We start from the raw sequence: 23,121 nt of genomic DNA, 5'->3' as shown, positions 1-23,121 counted from the left end.
AATGGTGACATTTTTGTACTTCTTTTAACGTAATGTAATTTATTTTCAATTAATAAGATTTGCATATATGTGTGTTGGTGATATATATATATATATATACACACACACACATATATGTTATATAATTTATTTGTTATTCCATTTATAGTATCTAGTTCAGAAATTTCCCTTTCTCGAGTAGGATGAAATTTACTGATAGGAATACTTTTTTGTTTTTCTTCTTTTCCCCAAACAGACTGTGGCCAAAGTGGGGAGAGGACATTTAATTAGCTCAATTGAAGTATTATACATATTTATTTTGTTAGATCTAAAAATTTTAGTTTGATCTCTTGTTTCTTCTCTTGGTGCGGCACTGTTGGGTACTGCACTTGCATGTTAAAATCTGTGAATAATAAGAGTTAAAAGAAACTTGAAATGCTTTTCCAGTTCCTTTGAAGTGCTAGGCAGAAAACTAGGAATTCAGTTGCAACAGTAATGAATTAGGTAGCTAAAACTTAGGTGCCGTGGTGTATGTACCAGGCTCTGTGTTTAGTACTTTGTAAACTTTTTCACTTCGTTATTTTTCTGTTTTGAGATTAAGATGTCATTTCTATTTCAGACATGCTTAAGTTTGAGAAAGTAGTGTTCTGGTTGCATGGCCTAATGCTGCTCTAAGTGTACTATTTTACTCTGCCTTTTTGAAGTAGACAGACATACTGAAAAGAAACTGGGGAATGTGTTCATGGAAAGGTGTGAAATATGTTGTGTGCTATTCCCTAAATTAGTTATATCCTCTCAGAAGGCTCCTCTAACTCTGCAGAGGTCTTTGAGACTGTTTTCAAGTTCATGTAACTCATTTAAATCTATGAGGGATCCTTACAGCACACACATAGTCAAAAGATAAAATGCTCTTCTAAGTTACAGTCCTCAAACTTGGTAGCTTGCATGTTTTTAGGGAAATTATCTGGTTCCTCACCTTTCTCTTTCCAGTTTTTTCTCCCAGTTATTTTATATTTATGAGATATCAATGATGTTATCAAATCCAGTTCCCTTTATTATGTCTACATGCAAGTGCCTGTGTTGATTTTTTTTAAACTATTTACTCTTTTTGGGGCCCACCACCCAGCTCCCAAATAAATCACACATGGAGGCTTATTCTTAGTTATAAATGCCTAGTCTTAGCTTGACTCGTTTCTTGCCAGTTTTTCTTAAATTATCCTGTCTACCTTTTGCCTCTGGGCTTTCACCTTTCTCTGTTTCTGTACATCTTTTCTTTCCTTCTTTTTCCATGCCTGGCTGTGTGGCTGTCCCCTTCTTTTCATCTTCTCTTATCTTCTCTTTCTCCTTCTGTTTATTCTGCCTGCCAGCCCCGCCTATCCTTTCTCTGACCAGCTATTGGCTGTTCAGCACTTTATTAGGACAATCAGCTGTTTTAGACAAACAAAGTAAGATGGCTTCACAAAGTTAAACGAATGCAACATAAAAGAATTCAGCACATATTTGCATTATTAAAACAGATGTTCCACAGCATAAATAAATGTAACACACATCTTAAGAATATTCCATAGCATTCCTGTATACTGAAGGTCACTGATTTAAAAACTACACATTTTATTAAAATTAACTTTATTGTAATTAAAGTATTTTATTGGTAAGTATTAAGATTCTAGAAGTGAAGTTCCTGGATCAAATATATTTTGATAATATTCACCTTCATCCTTATTTCCTCCCTCTAACTTCTCCCAGACCAACCACTATCTTTCTACCCCTACAACTTTATATTCTGTTTTTCTTTTTAAAATTAAGCCAGCAAGTTCAATCCATGCCTCCTGGGCATGGACCTGCCCACTAGAGCATGGTGAATCTACTGGGGGCTACACCTATAAAGAAAACTGACTCTGTTTAAGATTACTGTTTTTTTTTTAAGGTACATGTTTTTCTCTGTTTGTATTAACTTTTCCTTCCATGTTTTACTCATGGAGGAAAGTTTAAATATTCATATATATTCAATATATGTCTTACCATTTATGACATTCATATCTACTTATCTTCAGTGAAATAGACCTAAAATGGGGAACAGTTAGCATAGTGTGGAAAGAGTAACCCCCTAACCTCTGTTTCAAGAGAAAGTCAAAACTTTTTAGTACATACAGATGGGATAGGAAACCGGATTTTTGTATTTGCATTTTCTCTGTCCTTCTACTTTCTGATGTCTTGTCTGTATGTTTTGCTGTCCTTTGGTCTTGTATCTTTTTCATTCTTCTTTTTTACCCCTCTGCGTTTGTCTGACATTTATGTAAGAATTTTGTTTTACTTTATACAGTACAAAGTTTCACTTCTTTTTCTCTAGCATGTCAGTCAATAAGTATTTAGAAACTCATGGTTATAGATTTTTTGCAGCAAAGAAGATAGGTCTGGTACACATTTTGGAGTTACTAAAATGTTAATTTCACTGTTTTTGGACAAAAGGAAATGACACTTTTTGCATCCATTGATATTGATCTCTGGCCCAGATGTTAGTGTTTCATGGTCATGCTGCCTTAAATGGATTTGCCTTTTTATTTATTTCTCTGGCTCTTAGTGTTTAATAGAAGTTGGCATTTGACTTACATGCTGGTATCTTCTAAATGCCAAGTATAGCCTTTTCTATAAAATATATTATAGATAACTGTAAGAAAAAGAAAATTTAACTCTGGATTCCAGCTAAGGTTAAACTCTATCTGTCAGTCATTTCTAGAGAAACCTTGAACAAATTACTATCCCTACTGTGCAGTAGTTTTGTCCTTCGCAGAGTGGACAAACTCTTTAAGTGATACATATGATTAAATGAGGGAATGTCTATAAAACATTGAGCCTACAGTAAGTTTGCTTTTTATTTTTTTTTAATTTATTTATTTATTAAGGATTTCTGCCTCCTCCCCGCAACCGCCTCCCATTTCCCTCCCCCTCCCCCGATCAAGTCACCCTCCCTCATCTGCTCGAAGAGCAATCAGGGTTCCCTGACCTGTGGGAAGCCCAAGGACCGCCCACCTCTATCCAGGTCTCCTAAGATGAGCATCCAAACTGCCTAGGCTCCCCCAAAGCCAGTACGTGCAGTAGGATCAAAAACCCACTGCGATTGTTCTTGAGTTCTCAGTATTCCTCATTGTCCTCTATGTTCAGCTAGTCCGGATTTATCCCATGCTTTTTCAGACCCAGGCCAGCTGGCCTTGGTGAGTTCCCGATAGAACATCCCCATTGTTTCAGTATGTGGGTGCACCCCTCGCGGTCCTGAGTTCCTTGCTCGTGCTCCGTCTCCTTCTGCTTTTTAAAAGGAAAATATTCAGTATAAGCCTTTCTATATTGTGATGGCTAATCCTGGTTGTCATTTTGACAAAAATGGGAAGAGAGAAACTCAATTGAAGAAGTGTTGGCATTAAATTTGCCTGTTGGCACTTACTTGGGGGGGCATTTTTTTTTTTTTTTTGGTTTTTCGAGACAGGGTTTCTTTGTGGTTTTGGAGCCTGTCCTGGAACTAGCTCTTTAGACCAGGCTGGTCTCGAACTCACAGAGATCCGCCTGCCTCTGCCTCCCGAGTGCTGGGATTAAAGGCGTGCGCCACCACTGCCCGGCTGGGCGGGGCATTTTTTATTGTTAATTGATATTGGAGAGCCAAGGCCTCTGTGGGTTGTACCATACCTGTAGAGTTGGCCTAACTGTAGAAGTCACTGAATGTAAACCTGGAGTGAGACTGCAAGCAGTGTTCCTGCGTGGTCCCTGCTTCAGTTCCTACTTCCAGGTTTCTACATTGAGTTTTCTGCCTGGCCGTTACTTGAAAGATAAGATGAAATAAGCCCCCCTCTCCCCAACTTGCATTTAGTCATAGTATTTATCCCAGCAACAGAAGAGCAAACTAGGAACCATGTCTTCTTTGACTAAATTCTTTTATTTCTTTCAAATATTTATCTTCTATTTACTGCCACTTAGTCTGTAATTATTTCCAAGGAATCAGGTTTTATTTAAAAATTGTTTATTTCTTTTTATCTTTTTGTGTCTTTCTTCTGGCAGTTTGTTTTTCTAAGGTTATGATTTCTTTGTTGGGATGGAAAGCAATGGGAGATTGCCAGAAAGAAAATTCATTGCTGTTATCAGTGACAATTTTGTGACTCATTAGTAAGGGTTTAAAATAATATATTTTTACTATATATGGCAATAGAGACTATTCAAAAGAAAAATCCCTGTTTCATCATTATCCATACTTTTAAATTCTTAGAATATTCCAGAAGTATAGCATTAAAAATGAAAACTATATTCTAAAAATATTTACTTAGTGCTTACTATAAAGAAAGACAAATGCTAAATGTGAATTTTAAAAATTCACCAATTTTTAAAGGTCTTTGGCTTTAAATAATGCTGATCCCAAACTTCCTTCTCATCACAAACTTGCTATTGTAGATGGTTTTCATGTTACTGCATAGAGATTCAGTGTTCCTTATATGATGCTTCAACCTGAAGTGTTTAAGATTATGTGGCGTTGTTAGGATCTGGGGGATATTTGTCTTTATTGGTTATCCATTCCAAATTTGGAAATCCAAAATCTGAAATGCTCTCAACTGAGAAACTCTGAGTGTCATAATCTTGGAACATTTGCATTTCAGATGTTTGGATTAGCATACTTGACTTGTGTAGATTTTTTTTACCTATTAAATTTTTTAAAAGATATCAGTGCAAGTTCCCACTCCCATCCTCCCTTTCCCTTCACCTATTCCTTCCACACACCCTGCAACCCCACCCCCATCCAATCCTCAGAGAGGGTAAGGCACATTGCTTTGGGGAAGCTCCAAGGCCCTCCCTACTATATCTAGTCTGAGCAAGGTATATATCCAAAGAGAACAGGATCCCCAAAAGATAGTAGATGCAGTAGGGATAAATCCTGGTGCTACTGCCAGTGGCCCCTCAGTCTGCCCCAGCAATTCAACTGTCAGCCACATCAGAGGGACTAGCTTGGTTGTATGCTTGTTCCTTCCCAGTCTGGCTAGAGTTGGTGAGCACTTATGAGCTCAAACTGTTTCAGTGGGTGAACCCATCATGGTCTTAACCTCTTTGCTCATATTCTCATTCTTTCCACTCTTCAACGGGAATTTGGGAGCTCAGTTCAGTGCTCCAATGTGGGTCTTTGCCTCTGTTTCCATCGGTGGCTGGATGAAGTTTCTATGGTGATACTTAAGGTATTCCTCAGTCTGACTACAGGGCAAATCAAGATCACTTGCCACCTCTACCCTATTGCTTAGAGTCTTCACCGGTGCCATCTTTGTGGATTCCTGGGAATTTCTCTAGAGCTAGGTTTCTGCTAACCCTATAATGGCTCCCTCAATCAAGATATCTCTTTCTTTCCTTGCTCTCATCTCTGTCCTTCCTTCATCTTGACTATCCCATTTCATCAAGTTCCCCTCAACTCTCCCCTTCTTTCCTTCTCTTCTTCTTCTACCCTCTCTTCTCCCCCAACCCCATGCTCCCAATTTTATCAGGCAATCTTGTCTGTTTCCAGTTTCCACACACACACACACACACACACACACACACACACACACACACACACACGTATATGTTTTTCTTTGGGTTCACCTTATGACTTAGCTTCTCTAGGATCATGAACAATAGGCTCAATGTCCTTTGTTTATAGCTAGTATCCACTTATGAGTGAGTATATGCCATATTCATCTTTTTGGATCTGGGTTACCACACTCAGGTTAGTGTTTCTAATTTCATCTGTTTGCGTATAAAATTCAAGATGTCATTGATTTTTACCGCTGAGTAGTACTCTAATGTGTAAATGTGCCACATTTTCTTTATCCATTCTTCAGTTGAGGTACATCTAAGTTGTTTCCAGGTTCTGGCTAGTACAAATAATACTGCTATGAACATAGTTGAACAAATGGTTATGTAGAAAGATTGAGCATCTTTTGGGTATATTCCCAAGAGTAGTATTGCTGGATCCTGAGGTAGGTTGATTCCCAATTTTCTGAGAAACCGCCATACTGATTTTCAAAGTGGTTGTACAAGTTTGCATTCCCACCAGCAATGGATGAGTGTTCCTCTTACTCCACATCCTCTCCAACATAAGGTATCATTGGTGTTTTTGATTTTAGCCATTCTGACAAGTGTAAGATGATATCTCAGAGTTGTTTTGATTTGCATTTCTCTGATGGCTAAGGATGTTGAACATTTCCTTAAGTATCTTTTTGGCCATTTGCGATTCTTCTGTTGAGAATTCTGTTCAGTTGTGTATCCCAGTTTTTAATTTGGTTATTTAGAATTTTAATATCTAGTTTCTTGAGTTCTTTATATATTTTGGAGATTAATCCTTTGTCTGATGTGGGGTTGGTGAAGATCTTTCCCCATTCAGTAGGCTGGCATTTTGTCTTAATTGACTGTGTCCTTTGTTTCAGGAGGTCCCATTTACTTATTGTTGCTCTCAGTGTCTGTGTTACTGGGGTTATCTTTAGGAAGTAGTCTCCTGTGCCAATGCATTGAAGACTACTACTCACTTTCTGTTCTCTGAGGTTTGATGGAGGAAGGTCATTGGCTAATAAAGAAACTGCCTTGGCCCATTTTATTGGTTAGAACATAGGTGGGTGGAGTAAACAGAACAGAATGCTGGGAGGAAGAGGAAGTGAGCTCAGACTCGACAGCTCTGCTTTCTGGAGCAGAGATGCCATGCTCCCCTCTCCAGGGGCAGACGTGATAGCTCTGCTCTCTGAGCCAGATGCCATGAAGCAAGCTGCCAGGTCAGACAGGCTGAATCTTTCCCGGTAAGACTGATGCTACACAGATTATTAGAAATGGGTTAGTCAAGATGTGAGAGTTAGCCAGTAAGAGGCTAGAGCTAATGGGCCAAGCAGTGTTTAAATGAATATAATTTGTGTGTTGTTATTTCGGGGCATAAGCTAGCAGGTGTGGCAAGAACACCACTACAGACATATTATACATAAGTGATAAGCTGAGAGTGAAATCAGAGAAACATCACCTTTCACAATACCCACAAATAACTTAAAATATCTTTAGGTAACACTAACCAGAGAAGTGAAAGTCTTATATGACAAGAACTTTAAGTTCTTGAAGAAAGAAATTGAAGAAGATACCAGAAAATGGAAAGATCTTTCATGCTCTTGAATAGGTAGGATCAACACAGTAAAAATGGCAATCCTACCAAAAGCAAACTATAAACTCAATGCACTCCCCATCAAAATCCCAACATAATTTTTTTATAGACCTTGACAGAATAATCAAATTCATATGGAAAAAACCAAAAAAGACAAGATAGCCCAAACTATTCTATACAATAAAGGAACTTTCGGAGGCATCACCATCCCTGACATCAAGTTCTATTACAGATCTACAGTAATAAAAACAGCTTGGTATTGGCATAAAAAATAGAGAGGTTGACCAACAGAATTGAATCAAAGACCCAGATATTAATCTACACACCTAAGAACACCCAGTTTTTGACAAAGAAGCTAAAATTATACAATGGAAAATAAAAAGTATCCTCAACAAATGGTGTTGGCATTACTGGATGTTGACATGTACAAGAATGAAAATAGAACCATATCTATTGTCATGCACAAAACTCAAGTCTAAATGGATTAAAGACCTCAATATAAATCCAACCACAATGAACCGGGAAGGATTCTAGCCTATGTCCACCTTGGGCCAGAGCTTCATTGCGTCTGACCAGAGAGGAGATGCATGGCGTCTGGCTTGGAGAGGAGAGGCATGGTGTCTTACCTCACTGCCTTCTTCCTCCCAGCATTCTGTTCTGTCTACTCCACCTACCTAATTTTCTGACCTATCATACCAAGCAGTTTTCTTTATTGATTAACCAATGAAACAACAGATTGACAAATGACCTTCCCACATCATATGTCTATTGATTTTTTTTTTTGAGTTGATCTTGTGTCCTCATCACTAAAGGTATTTATCCCTTGTAGGAGTTCTCTGACAGAGTTCTTTGGGTCACTTATGTACACTATCATATCATCTGCAAATAACCAAAGTTTGACTTCTTTCCCTCCAATTTGAATCACCTTGATCTCCTTTTGTTGTCTTATTGCTATTGCTAAAACTTCAAGTACTATGTTGAAGAGATATCGAGAGAGTGGACAGCCTTGTCTTATTCCTGATTTTAGTGGACTCGCTTTGTGTTTCTCTCCATTTAATTTGAACAAATATGCTATAGTTTATCTAAAGTACTTGTGTTAATAGACTATCATTAGTTTTCAATTTCTTATTATTACAAGCATTGTCACAATAAAAGTTCTTTTTTATTATGAATAAAAGGCTTTATTGCTCTATGAGTGAGTTTTGGGAATAAATCACAGAAGGGAATAACTTTGGGGATTTTTTGATCCAAGCCCATTATTTACATACTACATGCATGTTAATCATAGAAAGAAAAAAAAGTGTTGATCAGAATAATCACTGAAGATGAGCAGGCCAATGTCCAGGCCGGTGTCCTGTGTCCATCACAAGCGTGTTGGCCATACTTCCTGGAGATCATGGTGGTGGTGCACTGAGCATGTCCTGGATGGACACAGGACAGAACATCTGTGTTGTCAGAGAGTTTCCACTAGAAACCCTGAGTGAGGGCTGCAGGCATGAAGGAAAGCCTTCCAGGACCCCAGATGTCATCTATGACTTTGACATGGGACTCCAGGCACCAGCAGCTGGCTGAGTGCTTAGACGTAGACATCTCCACAGATATCAAAACTTCTGACCAGGAGCCGAAAGTAAAGATGGCGGCTCCAGTTGCGCACTGGTTCCTACATGGATCTTTCTGGTCTCTGTGTATGTGTATTTCTGGAAGGTATGATTCTCGAAGTGGAAGTTCCTGGATCAAATATAATATGGATTTAAATAAACACATGCTTTTTATTTAATTTTTATTAATTAAATTTATTCTTTTACAATTTCTTACCAGTATATAATTTATTGTGCTTACTTTCCTCCACTTTTTCTAGGTCTTCTTTTTTCTTTTCTTCTAAGATGGTGTTTGTCTGAAACCTTGACTGTCCTGGAGCTTGCACTGAACACCAGGCTGGCCTCAAAACTCAGCGATCTTCCTGCCTCTGCCTTCTGAGTGCTGGCATTAAAAATGTGTATCATCACTGTCCAGCTTTTCTAGATTTTCTTTGTATTTCTAGCAACACCTTGCCTCCTTACAAGTTCATTCCTCATATCCATTGTAGTAGGAGGCCACAGGTGTGTTTCCAACCGCCCTTCATTTTTTTCTTTCTTGGCTGCCCAGAGTCCAGAAATAACCACACAGAAACTGTATTAATTAAATCACTGCTTGGTCCCTTAACCTTAGCTTCTTATTAGTTAACTCTTGCGTTTTAATTTAACCCATCTTCATTAATCTGTGCATCACCATCAGGCTGTGGCCTACCAGCAAAGTTTCAGCGTGTCTGTCTCCTGCAGCCGCTCTGTGGCTTCTCTTCTGACTTCTGACTCTGCCTTTCTGCCTTCTTTTTTTTTTTTTTTGACAGGGTTTGGTTCCTGTCCTGGAACTAGCTCTTGTAGACCAGGCTGGCCTCGAACTCACAGAGATCCACCTGCCTCTGCCTCCCAAGTGCTGGGATTAAAGGCGTGCGCCACCACCACCTAGCCTGACTCTGCCTTCTTTCTCCCAGCATTCAGTTTAGTTTTCCATGCCTACCTCTGTTCTACTTAGCCACTGGCCGAAACAGGTTCTTTATTAATTAGTGGTATTCACTGGATACAGAGGGGAATCCCATTTCAATCCATGTCTTTTGTTTTGCTTTTAGATCCAGTGGGTTTAACTTGGGCTGTGTAGTTAAGGGCATAGTACTCATGTGATCCTGATGGGTTCAGTAGTTGATATACAACTGAAGGCAAAAAAAAAAAAAAAAAGAAAGAAAGAAAAAAAAAAAACAACTGAAGGCAACCACTTCTCTATCCCAGAATATATCTGTAGCCAGAAGTTCAGCTGGAAGGGGTAGTGACCCTTGAACTCCTTCATCCATGCCTGGCTGTTGACAGGCTCCTTTGTGTGCGAGCCCAGTGCAGGCAATTGCAAGCTGCTGTAAGTTTGTGGTTGTGATAGCTGTATCATACCCAGGAAGTAGAATTTCCTGTTCCTTCTCCCTGACTTCTTGCATTTACATTCTTTTCTGTCCCTATTCTGTAATGTCCCCTGAGCCTTAGAGGGGGTGCTAGAACATTCATTGTCGTCATCACTTGGAGCAGTCATGACAATATGCATTCACCCATAAAGGAATGCTATTGCTTAAATATGAGCCTCTTTCCCTCCTTTCCCCCATTCCTCACTTTTCCTCTTTCCCTTCCTCTCTCTTCCCATTCTTTCCCCTTTTTATCCTCTCCCTTTTCTTCTCTCTGTTGCTCTCCTCTCTTTCCCTCCACTCCCCACTAGTGTCATAGGGCTGGAGATTAAACACAGGACTTCACACTTGTTTGGCAAATGGTCTATCACTAAGCTACCTCCCATTTCCATTTACCTTCTTTTTGATTCCTCTATACTTTTGTCTGTATTTTCCCAATTTAACTAGCCAATATGTTTGTTTTATTTTGCATTTAAGATTACAGTGGAGTTTTATTTATTATTTTCATTGAGTGCTTATATTTTATGTATTATGTATTGTACTATGTTCTTTTTTCATTATTCATATTTTTATTTTATATATTATGTTGTGCATGTGTGTGCACATACATCCCATAGTATTCATATGAAGGTCACAGTACAACTTGAGAGAATAAGTTCTGTCCTCCCGCACGTGGGCCCTGTGGATTGAACTCACATTGTCAGGCTCAGCAAAAATGCCTTTACCCACTAAGCCATTTCCCCAACCCACTTCTTGGCTCATGTAAAGCTTCCAGTCCTCCTTACGCAGGTTGTTATAGTGATGCTATGAAACAAGAATCTGGAAAATAAATCTATGGATCATGATTTAAAAGTTTGGTGTCAGCGTGCCCATAAAATTAAGACTAAAGAGGCAATTTGATGTATGAGTCTATAGTTTGGGGGCAAGGTGTTCATTGTTAAGACATCTGATTGACATCTAGCTTTCCTTAAATTTGAAGGCTGAGTTCACAACCAATGTACTAGTACCCACCTGACTTACAAGCTAATTTCTTAGAAGAATTTAGAAAATGTATGAGGGTTAGCTTTATAAGCTCAATTCAACAATAAGATAACACAGCAACTATAAGGGTTTAAGCCAATGAATTTAGAAATGGTGCGTCAACTTAGAGATGCTCATAGAGTAAGAACTGCTACCACTTTGCCACAACCATACTCAACAGCCACTTCTATCGCATTCACCACATCAGAATTTTAATGTTTTATGATTCATGATCTAACCATGGATACCAGAAAATGAGATAACACTGAACATCAAAATAGCTGAAAATTATTGTTCATCCACAATGTACAGGGTACTAAGTAAATTTATTATAAAAATTGTCTCAATTTATCTTCACAGAATTTCTCCACAAAAACATTTTTCTTTCTTTTTAATTCAGTATAGTATTGTTGATCTGGGAGTCCACAGAGTTTGAGGTTACATGCTTGAACATCTCTAACACTAATTTTTATTTTACAAAGGACTAGAAATGAGTTTTATTTCCTATTTTTATGCCAGGCCCTGATTTACAACAATCTAAATGCGGTTTGGTGTTTGGTCTCTGTCTACACATATGTTGTTATGAGTTTCATGTTCTGTTACTTCCTGAATATATTTGACTGAATTACTTGAGTAAAGAAAAAATGTTTAATGAGCAAATAGACATAGGGTGAATTAATCAGTCTCTGTTAGTTGCAGATAATCATATTTTCGAGAAATTCTGTACTATGTTCTTGTCTTGGCTCAATTTCTAGAGGTTTATACTTTATTTATTAGTAAAATTGTAGTATGTTGGAGAAAATAACCCCTTGCAATATGTTGGAAACTTTTATGCATTAAGTAATTGAAGTTTTACACTTATAGGTAGATATATTCCTTTATTTTTGTTGCATCTTATTTTGTTTCATGCTTAGGCATTCCTTTATCACCAAGACTAATAAGAATCCAAATAATTCTTTTATCACAGTACTTTTGATTTTTATTATACTCAGAGTTTAAGATGTCCGTGAATGTTTGTTTTTTCTCCCTTTTTATCTTCTGAATTTAGCGTGTACAGTGTGTCATCAATTACTTTGGAATCTTCACATCCTCTTATTTCCTGTGGATCAGAATAAGATGGTGTCGTCTTATATACTTCCTAATTGAATACCAGGTTATGAATACTTAGACTTACTACGAATCTGTTAATTAGGACAACTTCTATTTATTTACCTGATATAATCTAAGTATAGTTTGTTTTTCACTGTAACTTTTAATATTCTCTTTTCTCAAAAGTGCCTAAATTTCTGTGGTAATGTAGGATTATATGGGATACTTGTTTATGTGGTTGGTTCTTTAGGATATTGTAGTACTGAATCTTCAGTGGTTTGTGCTAGCACTCACTATTCCTCTCATACCAGTGAAACTTTATTTGCTTTACCTTTAGAATAAGACCTCATTTCTATTTGTTATGATGAATTTGTTATTAACTTCTAAGTTGTGTATGTGAGCTCTTTACAGAGTGGGTCATACTCTTGTCTTCACTCCATTACACAGAGCTGTGCTCAGATTTTAAATAGAATATCCCAGGTCTTATCTGTTAGTACTCTAAAATAGTTAAGCATTTTTCTCTGTATGTACATATGTTTTGATTTTTCTGAATTTGTGAGTGGCTATGACCAAGTCTTTTAGCCTGCCCAAATGGACCTTTATTAATTAAACGAATGTTTTGTATATCCCATCTGTGAATTATTTTATGCTGGCTTATTGTCTTTTGTAGTATCTTCAGAGGTTCTGTTTTTTTAACATAGATCCTTTTGTGGGAGCTGCTTACCAATTTGGAGCAGCATTGATAAATCTTGGTACTTGTGGTCAGATAGACAATTTTAAAAACTATCTTGTATTATTAGGACAGTACTTTGCTAGCCTTCCTTAGTTCTTTGCCAAATCCCTTTTATAATTTAGATAAATCATGTCCATAATATTCCCTTTCTCTATCTCATGTACCCCTTTCCATCTATGGTAAAATGTTGATGGTTTAGTGTTCTTCAGGCCTCTGTAGGTAGCTACAGCTGCTATGAGATCACTTGCACATCAACCTCATCACTTCCAGAAAACAGCTGCTCTCAGCATTCTTTCACCTCTGGCAGCTCTTAACATTCTTTCTTCCCCTGTTTCTTCATCCATGTTTCCTGAGCCCAGGTTATGGTGTCTGTGAAATCTTCTGGGGCTGAGCACTGAATAGTCAGTAACTTATTCTCAGCACTTTTCACCAGGTGTAAATTTCTTCCTGTTACAAAATCTTTAGCTTTTTCAAATGTTTACTTTGTTTTAATGTATACTTAACATATTTATCGGGCCAGTGTTGGCTGTTGTCTCTGATACGTGTCCCAGATGGCAGGAACAATAAGAGTATCATCACAATCTATGTACTATGTCTTCATTTCTTTGTATGTATCAGGTGGCCATGCCATGCCATTCTATTCAGCTCTAGTCAGAGAGCCTCTGAGCATCTTGTGAAATTGGCTTCCTTCTTTCTTTCTTTTTTTCTCTTTCCCCCCCCCCCCCAGAAATTGTGGGGACTGGGTAACCTTCTCCAACCCTGTGTGCCATGGGGAAAAGGGAGAAGGGAGTGCTTTTGGAGTGAGACTGCCCTCATACCCTGTCATTCGGGTTTTGTTTAGTTCTCTTTGCTATTTGGGCATCCCAAGCGTTTTCTCAAGTTAATATGGTAGATGAACTATTTGAGGGAAGGAATGAGACCCAACACCTCTCACTCTGCCATCTTCTAATATAACAACTTGCTTTAAACTATTGTCTTTGGATAAATCTATTTAATATAACTGTCTTTAGAGTTTTATCTGCAGATGAGAATTTTCATAAAACTATTTGACAGTTTATTTGGGCACTTAGTGTTCCCTTTTGTAAATACATAGCCATGTCTTATGGTTTATGATTTGGAAGTTCTTATATTTATATAATGTATATATTTTTTCTCCTGTAGAGAGTGATAATGAACTCTCAAGTGGAACAGGTGATGTGTCAAAAGACTGTCCTGAGAAGATCCTCTATTCTTGGGGAGAATTGTTAGGAAGATGGTAAGTATTTATTTTTCTTATTCAAAATTTATAATTACATATTTTGTGTTAATTTTTATACTAATTAAAAATTTGTCAGTAAATAAAATTTCAAACTGTAATATTAAAAGCTATATTAATATCTTAGTATATCTTAAATTATTTAATGTGTTTATATGTATGATAGTGTGTTTGAGGGTGTATGTGTATATGTGTATGGTGCTCAGAGGACAATTTTGTGGATCCAATTCTTTCTTTCCATCTTTGTATGTGTTTTAGGTACCAAACTCAGGTCTTTAGTATTAAACAGCAAGGACCTTTACTAGCTGATTACATGGACCCTTGATATATTTAATAACATAGAAATCAAAATGTGGTTTATTGATGCCCTTCATGTGTTGGCCTTCTAGATCTTTCCCCAGTATGGGCTCTATTTAGTTCCTTTCAGAAGTTATTTTTCCCACCCAAACTTTGAAAGCCAGGTGAAATGAACAATTTCTGGATAAAGTCTAAAGTGCCAAAGTTCACTTGAAATGAAATAACCCAAATGGTTTGGTATCATCCAATTACTTTTTTTTTATTAATATAATTTTCTTTCCTTTTCTTTGTTTTTTTTTTGAGAAGGTGTTTCATAAGCTGATCTTAAATGTTGCCAAGGATAACATGAACTTCTCATTCCTCTTCCTCTATTTAGCATCACTGGTGTACCAGCCGGTGTAGTTCATGCAATGTGGGACTTAGTCTAATCAGCCATTCTTCCAACTAAGCTATATGCCCAACACTGCTTAAATTTTTTTTCTCAAAGAAAGCTTAAAGCCTAATTATAAAATTCCATCAAATATTTATAAAAGGTGGACTGTTAAGTTTTATAAGCCTTTCTCAGAATATAGAGGGTAATTATTTTCAATTAATGTAATTGAATTTAAGTAATTATTTTAATTTATGACAGTAACATACACTGATCACAATACCAAGTTAAAATATTGTTACAAAATCGCAGTCAAGTATGCCTTACGAACATATGCCCAACAATAGTAAGAGCATATCAAATTCAGTGATGTATGAGAAAAAGGAAAGTAAAGCAGAGCAATGGTGTTTATTTTGGGTAATCAAGTGTGGGTCAGTATATGAAAATAAATTGTTAAGTTACCATATCATCACCAGAAGAAAAACAACAAGATAAATAAGATAAAAACTATCACATTGAAGTTGTACAAGACACACCAACAGACAGGAAAGAGACCAAGATAAGTTACACAAATCAGAGACCTACTTGTTTTCACATTCAGGAATCCTATAAAAACAGTAAGCTCGAAGCCATATATAAACAGAGAGACCTATTCAGGCCCTGTGTATGTTGCTTAAGTCTCTGTGAATTCCTATGAACTTTGCTCATGTTAATTTAGAGGGACTTGTTTTATGGTATCCTTTATTCCCTCTGGCTCTTCACATTCTTTTCTCCTCTTTTTCCTTGGGGTTCCCTGATATCTGAGCGGAGGGATAGGATGGGTCCTATAAGGCTTTGTGTTCTAAGGTTTCTCACTCTGTGTAATGTCTTGTTGCTGGTCTGTATATTTTTTTTCCCATCTACTGTAGAGGAAGATTTTCTGGTGATGACTGAGCAAAGCACTGATCTATGAGTATGCCATTAGGAGTGATTTTGTCACAACCAACCTTCCTTCCTTCCTTCCTTCCTTCCTTCCTTCCTTCCTTCCTTCCTTCCTTCCTTCCTTCCTTCCTTCCTTCCTTCCTTCCTCTATTTTACCCTAGGTCCCTGAGCTAGTCTCAGATCCTTGGTCATCCAAGCAGCGTCAGGTATGGGTTACATCTTATGGAATGGGCCTTAAGTCAAATCAGTTATTGGTTAGTTATTCTCATTTTTTTCATGTAATTTTCTTACAGAAGGAAAAGGCAAAGAAGATTTGAAAGGAGGATATAAAATGGTATCTAATTTTCAGAAACATAATTTTCATTTTTAAAAAATCAAAAGGTTTGTATAAAACAAGCAGATAAACAAAACCTAACTTTTGCTTTATATACTTTATTTTTCTTTTTTTAAGATAGAACCTTACCATGTAGCTTTGGCTTGTAGACAAGGATGGCCTAGAACTCAAAGATTTCTTCCTGCCTCTGCTTCCTGAGTAATGGGACTAATGCCATCCATGTACCACTACTCCTGGCTTCATTTTACAATCTTACAGATTATAAAGTGAACACTAATTCTACTTAATATACTAGCAATGAAAAGTCAGAGATGGAAGACATAAAACATACAAAACATATAAAACAAAAAAGCCATGAAACACTTATATTGAAATCTAGCCAACTGCTGTCTCTGCTTTGAAGCACTCAAAGAGCCCATGGAATGACAGGATCAATATTAGTGAGATTGAAGTTGTTTCCTAAGTAACCTATCTTTTCAGGAAAGCTTCAGTATTTTATAGCTACTAAGCTGGTCCTAAAATTTATATGAAATACACATTGATTATAACATCCAAAACAGTTTTACAAATAAAGAGTAAAGTAGGATGACACAGCATCTGATTTCAGGGTTTGCTGAATTAATTGTCAGCACTTGCAATGTAAAGGTAGACATATGGCTTCCTGGCACAGAATGAAGAAATAAGAAATAGAGGCAAAATTTCTAAATATTTCCAGATGAATAGCTGAGTTTTAAAAGATACTCAACTTAGCCATCAGAGGAATAATAAAATCTATTTATTGAATAGTGATTGAAAGTACCCATGCATGAGTTATTTCTCTTACACGTTTACATTGATTCAACTCCATGAACACTTTATATATCTGTATTTTTTTGTTTTTGTTTTGGCTCTTATTTTAGTTTTACAACATTAAACCAATTAACTTAACCATTTAACCAATTAAAAAACATTTAATTTAAAACCATTAACCACTGACTCACTTACTCAGTGTCTTTTTTGTTTAATGATATTTGTTAGGACTCCATGGACACTGATGATTTAGAGATGGCATGTGAGCTAGTTTATACTTTATCATGTTATAAAGGCAAACATACATTTAAAATGATAATCGTATTATATTATATAAATGGTTATTGCAAATATTATAGGACCCAGTGGAAAGTTTGAATATATACAAAATAGAAAAATGACAATAAGTAATCATATATTTCACCTTATTAATGACTTTAATTTATCCATTTTCTTGATTTCTTTCCTCCTCTTTTTCCTCCTGTTTTTCTTACCCCTTCTTTGTTCTTCTTCTCTCTCTCCTCCCTCTTTTCTTTCTTTTCTCTTTTGAGCTCTGTCTTGAAGTTTTTGTGTATTAGGCCAACACTGTGCCTGTTTCTTATACTGTGTATGCAGCTTCTGCATATTTAGGACCTGCTAGTGTGGGGAGTAGAAATTCCAATTACTTATTGATATTTGTCTTGATATTTCAGTTTTAATTTTTACCATTATGAGAATTTTAAAAACTGTGCCAAGCTACTGTTTTAACATTCTCTTAAACTCTAAGTGTGTGTGTGTGTGTGTGTATTTGTTATAAGGATTAGGGTTTTGGATTTGTTGTAGAGTATTACTTAGCATTTGTAATCCCCAGCGCCACTAAAACAAAACACAACAAAATTTGAAAATGATTATTGTGTAGATAGTATATATTTGGTTTATATGCTAATTCTGTTATTGTATTAGATATCTATCTTGATTATAGGGCAGACTCAGCACATGTGGTTAGTTGTCTGTTCCTGATGGCTGTTCTTAGTGTCCATCCAAGCAATGGCTATATGTTGTCTTTTTTTTTTACTAGAAATATTGAAAGCATTGGTTAGTTAATAAATTACTTTTGTGTCAGTGAGATGGCTCAGCAGGTAAAGGTGCTGCCGTCTAATAGCCTGAGGACATGAATTTGGTCTGCTGAATCCATGTGATTCAGGAAGGAAGGAAAGAACCCACTCTACAAAATTGTTCTATTTCATGGGATTCAGGAGGAAGGAAAGAACCCACTCTACAAAATTGTTCTATTTCATGGGATTCAGGAAGGAAGGAAAGAACCCACTCTACAAAATTGTTCTATTTCATGGGATTCAGGAAAAAGGAAAGAACCCACTCTACAAAATTGTTCTATTTCATGGGATTCAGGAAAAAGGAAAGAACCCACTCTACAAAATTGTTCTATTTCATGGGATTCAGGAGGAAGGAAAGAACCCACTCTACAAAATTGTTCTATTTCACTGTGCGCACATCCTACTTGGACAATAGTGATAAAATGTTTTTTTTAAGTTTTTTTTTATCCAAAAGTTTTTTTCATCTTACATACCAACCACATTTCCCCCTTCCTCCTTTCTTCCCTTTCTTCCCCACCAGCTTCCCCCACCTATCCCCCATCCAATCCTCAGAAAGTGTAAGGCCTCTCATGGGGAGTCAGAGATGGCTCAGCCATTAAAGGCTAGGCTTACAACCAAAAGATAAAATGTTTTTTTTTTCTTTTATTGAGAAAATGAGAAAAAAAAGTTTCCACCTCCTCCCAGCCTCCCATTTCCCTCCCCCTCCTCCCACCCTTCTCCCCCTCCCCCCACTCCTTTCCCCCTCCCTCTCCAGTCCAAAGAGCAGTCAGGGTTCCCTGTCCTGTGGTAAGTCCTAGGTCCTCCCCCATCCGTCCATATCTAGGAAGGTGAACATCCAAACTGGGTAGGCTCCCACAAAGCCAGCACATTACGTAGGATCTAAACCCCTTGCCATTGTCCTTGGCGTCTCATCAGCTCTCATTGTTCGCCATGTTGGAATAAAGTGTTTTTTTTTAAAAAAAACTAATTTATTTAAACTTTCCATGGTTTAATATATATATATATATGCATATATACATATATATATATATCCATTTGTAATTAGTGGTAGTATATCCATTACTAATTAGCTAAATATCCAGAAGTAATTATCTCTTAAGTAAGTATATGTTTAGATAGTTTTAATTGCAGTTTTGTTCTATGGAAACCAGCAAAGTAAGAATGTTAATTTATAATATTATAAGTGACCCAGTTTTCTAGAAATATCAGCCTGTAAGATAAAGAGTATCTAGAGTTTTAATGGCAGAGAAAAAAGAATTTTTATTATACCTCACCAAACAAATGCCTGAGGATCAGGTAGCAGTAGAATGTTGATTGAATTGAATTATTTAATACAGCAGAAATGTTTTTTTGGACTGTTGACTAGTAACCTTAATATGTGTATCCATATGTATAAATGAGTATATTTATATGTATGACCTGAAGTTTCAAAATTCTGGGTAAATCATTATACAGAGTCTGTTCTAACAGATTGTTTAATTAAGCTTATTGTTTTTTTTTTCATTTGGCCTACAATGCTAGAAGTATTGTAAAGAATGAATGTATATTAGGAGGCTGTTGCAGAAGTGTAGGGTAGAGAAAATTGGTGATGATAGTGAGTAAAGTTCAGGGGCTTGTTAGAGGGTAAGAAAATATGATTTGTTAGGTGTGATAATGGGCTAGGGATGAGCTGTGGGATGGAGTGTTATCAACAGTATCAACTAGATTTTTAGTGTGGATAGATTATGGTGGTAATCACTGAAGTTGAGGTAATCTTGGAAAACAATCAGATTTTGAGAGAAGAATGAGGACATGACTGATTTTAGGGTGCTGTTGAACCCCAGGTACACCAAAGACATGGAATAATAATGCATATAAACAAGACAGCAACAGAATTAGATTACTGGTGACAAGAGTAGAGAAGCAATCATTGGTGGATAAGACCACCATCATTGATTTCTAGGGAAACAGTGAAAGGTCAAGAAAATGAATAGTCAGCACTGGAGGGCTTGAAAATACCCATTGAGCTTAGTGACATGGGAAGATGTTGGGATGAGACAGAGCAGCCCTGCTGAACTGAATTGGAAAATGTATGTGGGGAAGAAGTAGATAGTGAGTATGCAGGACTTCTGAAAAATCACACTGCTGAATCATCACTCAGAGACGTTAGAGGGCTTTCTTGAGAAACCAGTCAAACATGAGTTTACTTGTAGGTACCTTTTTGAATTGTTAGAGATCATGGTTTGCTTATCTAATTACTTTGAATCTCTCTTCTGTAACTTTATATATTATATAATTAGTAATTTACAGTATTTCCTTCAGCTTCAAGGAAATGTACTTAGACACTTTTGTACTCAAACTGTTGCTTTTAATTAGCTTACCTATAGAATCCATTAATTCAACTAACTTCAAACTATACCTTTTTTGAAACAAAAGTATAATCAATGTCATACATTGAATTATGAAAGACATATTTTGAAGTAGTCTTAGATTCAGTTGGATAATGATAAAAAGAGCTTCTAGGAAGTTCCAGGCATCAAATAGTTTATTCAGTTCTTCTTCTCAAGCATAATTAGTACTTTTCTTTGTGTCATATTTTGTGAAATGTATTAAACATGTTTGTCCCCGCTAATTAAAATTAATTTTATTTAAATATACAAAGTTACTTTAAATAATTAAAGCTAATTTTAATTATATATTTTATAATTATATAAATAATATGCGTGAGTACAATTATACAAATGATTATGTAATTAATATTTACACAAGAATTTAGCATCATTGCAATCAATTTAAAAGAATATGAAAATTAAAAATTAAAGGAGTTTCTTCATATATACATATATATATTACATACATAAATATATGCATTACATATGTTCTTCCAAATTTATTTCATGTTTAAAAGTAGGTTAAGATAGTTTGTATAGAACATAATGCCTTTATACTATTTTGAATCCTGTCCCTTACCAGGCATAAGTATCTTTTTTAATAATGTTAATTCTTTTATGTTCTAATCTTTTTACTTCATTTTTATGTGAGTCCACCAATTTTACCAGATTCTCTTCTCTAATTGTCCCAATCCTCTCAGCAAAAACATTTAGATGAATGAAAGCAGATTGGCCATAAATGTGATGATTTACACAAAATCCTGATGTGATAAGTTTACTTTTACTTATTATGTAAGTTTGAAACAGTATGATTTTCTTCAAAGTATGTAGATTATGACAATATGTAGGGGGAAAAAAACCTTTTGAACACATTTTCAGAAGAAGATGCCAAAATTTGGGTCTGGGCTGATGATAGAAGAGTGTGCATAATTTGGAGAAGTATGTGGGATACCAATTATATAAAATAGACATATGGATTCCTTGACTTTTCAGTTTTAAAACTTGAGATTAGAGCCTGGTGTGTTAGTTCAAATTGGGATACATTATCAAATTTTGGAATTGGGTGGTTGCATCAGGGTGAGCTTTTTGACATAGTGAGCAGCAAATGAGAAATGTCTGAGCACAAAAAGCCTGAACTATACCTCTTAGGTTAGGAAGGTGGTGAAGAATGGACTTGGATTCATGAGACTGGAACTGTATTCATTTTTTTGACCAGCTGGCTGTTGAGCTTGATAGCATAGCTACTATGTGAACATTGACTTTAGACAACAGCTTGACTCTGCTCTGATTCTAAACAGCCCTTGATAAAAGGATAAGACTGATAGCATAAGAAGTCCCTCTAGCAAGATGTACTTGTGTAGGTTTTGGTGTTTGTAGGAATGAGTTAAGTCCTCATTTTAGGGAGTGCTTGTAGTTCAAAGAGGCCAGCAAGACAAATCTAGAACTGACAGGAACTCTTCTTAGCATAAGGTTCACCTTGGGTATTTTGAATCTAGATGGTCCTTTGTGCTTAAGTTTAAACTGAAACAAAGTGTTCGAAATTAGGTGAACAAGACATGCAGCTTCCCAGGCCATCCTTGGGTCGAGATGTAGGGACTGTAAGAAACTGAATTTGCCTTTGCATTCCTGTAACATAGGACCCATGTTTTACATTTGGCCAGGCTTAGTCTGCCTATAAAGACGTGGATACTGTCAAGGTCTGAAAGGCTTCAATATCTCAACTCTTTCTCTGGCAACACACTCAAGTTACTGTACAACCATGTCAGGGGATTTAAATGGTTCTTTTTTATGTAGTAATATCTTAGATATAAACCAAAACCAAATATATATGGTAATATGTAATCATCATAGAACCATTAAAAAATAGAAATGATACAGTGGAAAAAAAAACCTTTGCCTAAAGATGGTATAACATGGCTTTTCAAAATATAGGATGGAATAAATAATGATTTCATTGATGTTTAACCACTATTTTTGTTTAGTGCTCCCAGCCAATTTTCTTTTGATCCAGGATTGTACTTTTAAATAAACTGATAAATATTCTTTCCATAACAGTAGCAGTTCAGGGCATGGATTGTGAAAGATTTATCTTCTTCTTTCCTCAGGCACAGTAACCTTGGTACCCGGCCGAAAGGGCTACACACTTTGGTAAAGAGTGGTGTTCCTGAGGCATTAAGGGCAGAAGTATGGCAGCTATTAGCAGAATGCCATGACAACCAGGCAATGCTGGATAGTTACCGAATTCTTATCACAAAGGTAGGACATTCTTTTAGTAATATTTTCCTGATCATTGAAAAACATTGGATCATGTTTTTCAAAGCTCCAGTAACTGATCAGTACCTTGAATATCTTTAAAACTATGTCAGTGGTATCCTGTCAGTATTTTATTCTGTTCTAAATACTTGCAGGATAGTGGTAAACAATGTCTATAATAGTTTTAAACACTTTATATCTTGGTTTTATTTTAAAGTTCTGATGAAGAAACTTGTGTTGCAAAACCGCAGGTACTTGAGCTTCTGCTAATTCAGGCAGTGGGGTTCCGCTGCAAAACTTAGCCAAGGCAGGCAGAATGGGCCTGTGTGGCCTAGTATGTCTCGGACTCGGCACTGGGGCCGAGTCAGGAACTGACAAACAGCACCCCGGAGGGTGCTGTGTTAGCTAGCGGGCTACCCGCTTGTGTCAGGGGCAAAATAGCCCGACGTTGGACGCCAAAATGTAGCGGCGTAAACGAATGCAGACAGTTTGTAAAA

At 36.6% G+C, this 23,121-nt stretch overlaps 1 protein-coding gene across 4 annotated transcripts in view; it reads left to right on the top strand.

Annotated features, from left to right (window-relative positions):
- Rabgap1l (RAB GTPase activating protein 1 like) overlaps nt 1–23,121 on the top strand; it is a 599,727-nt gene that overhangs the window by 145,308 nt on the left and 431,298 nt on the right. For all 4 annotated transcript variants that reach the window (XM_075988370.1, XM_075988369.1, XM_075988371.1 and 1 more), the window contains 2 exons: nt 14,104–14,197; nt 22,477–22,627. In XM_075988370.1, the coding sequence (XP_075844485.1) occupies nt 14,104–14,197; nt 22,477–22,627 (245 nt within the window). The remainder of the gene's footprint in view (nt 1–14,103; nt 14,198–22,476; nt 22,628–23,121) is intronic.

Source organism: Microtus pennsylvanicus, chromosome 10, assembly GCF_037038515.1.
Source record: "Microtus pennsylvanicus isolate mMicPen1 chromosome 10, mMicPen1.hap1, whole genome shotgun sequence".
NCBI classification, from domain to species: domain Eukaryota; kingdom Metazoa; phylum Chordata; class Mammalia; order Rodentia; family Cricetidae; genus Microtus; species Microtus pennsylvanicus.
The sequence above is the reverse complement of the archived record's forward strand: the minus strand, read 5'-3'. Positions and strand labels throughout refer to the sequence as shown.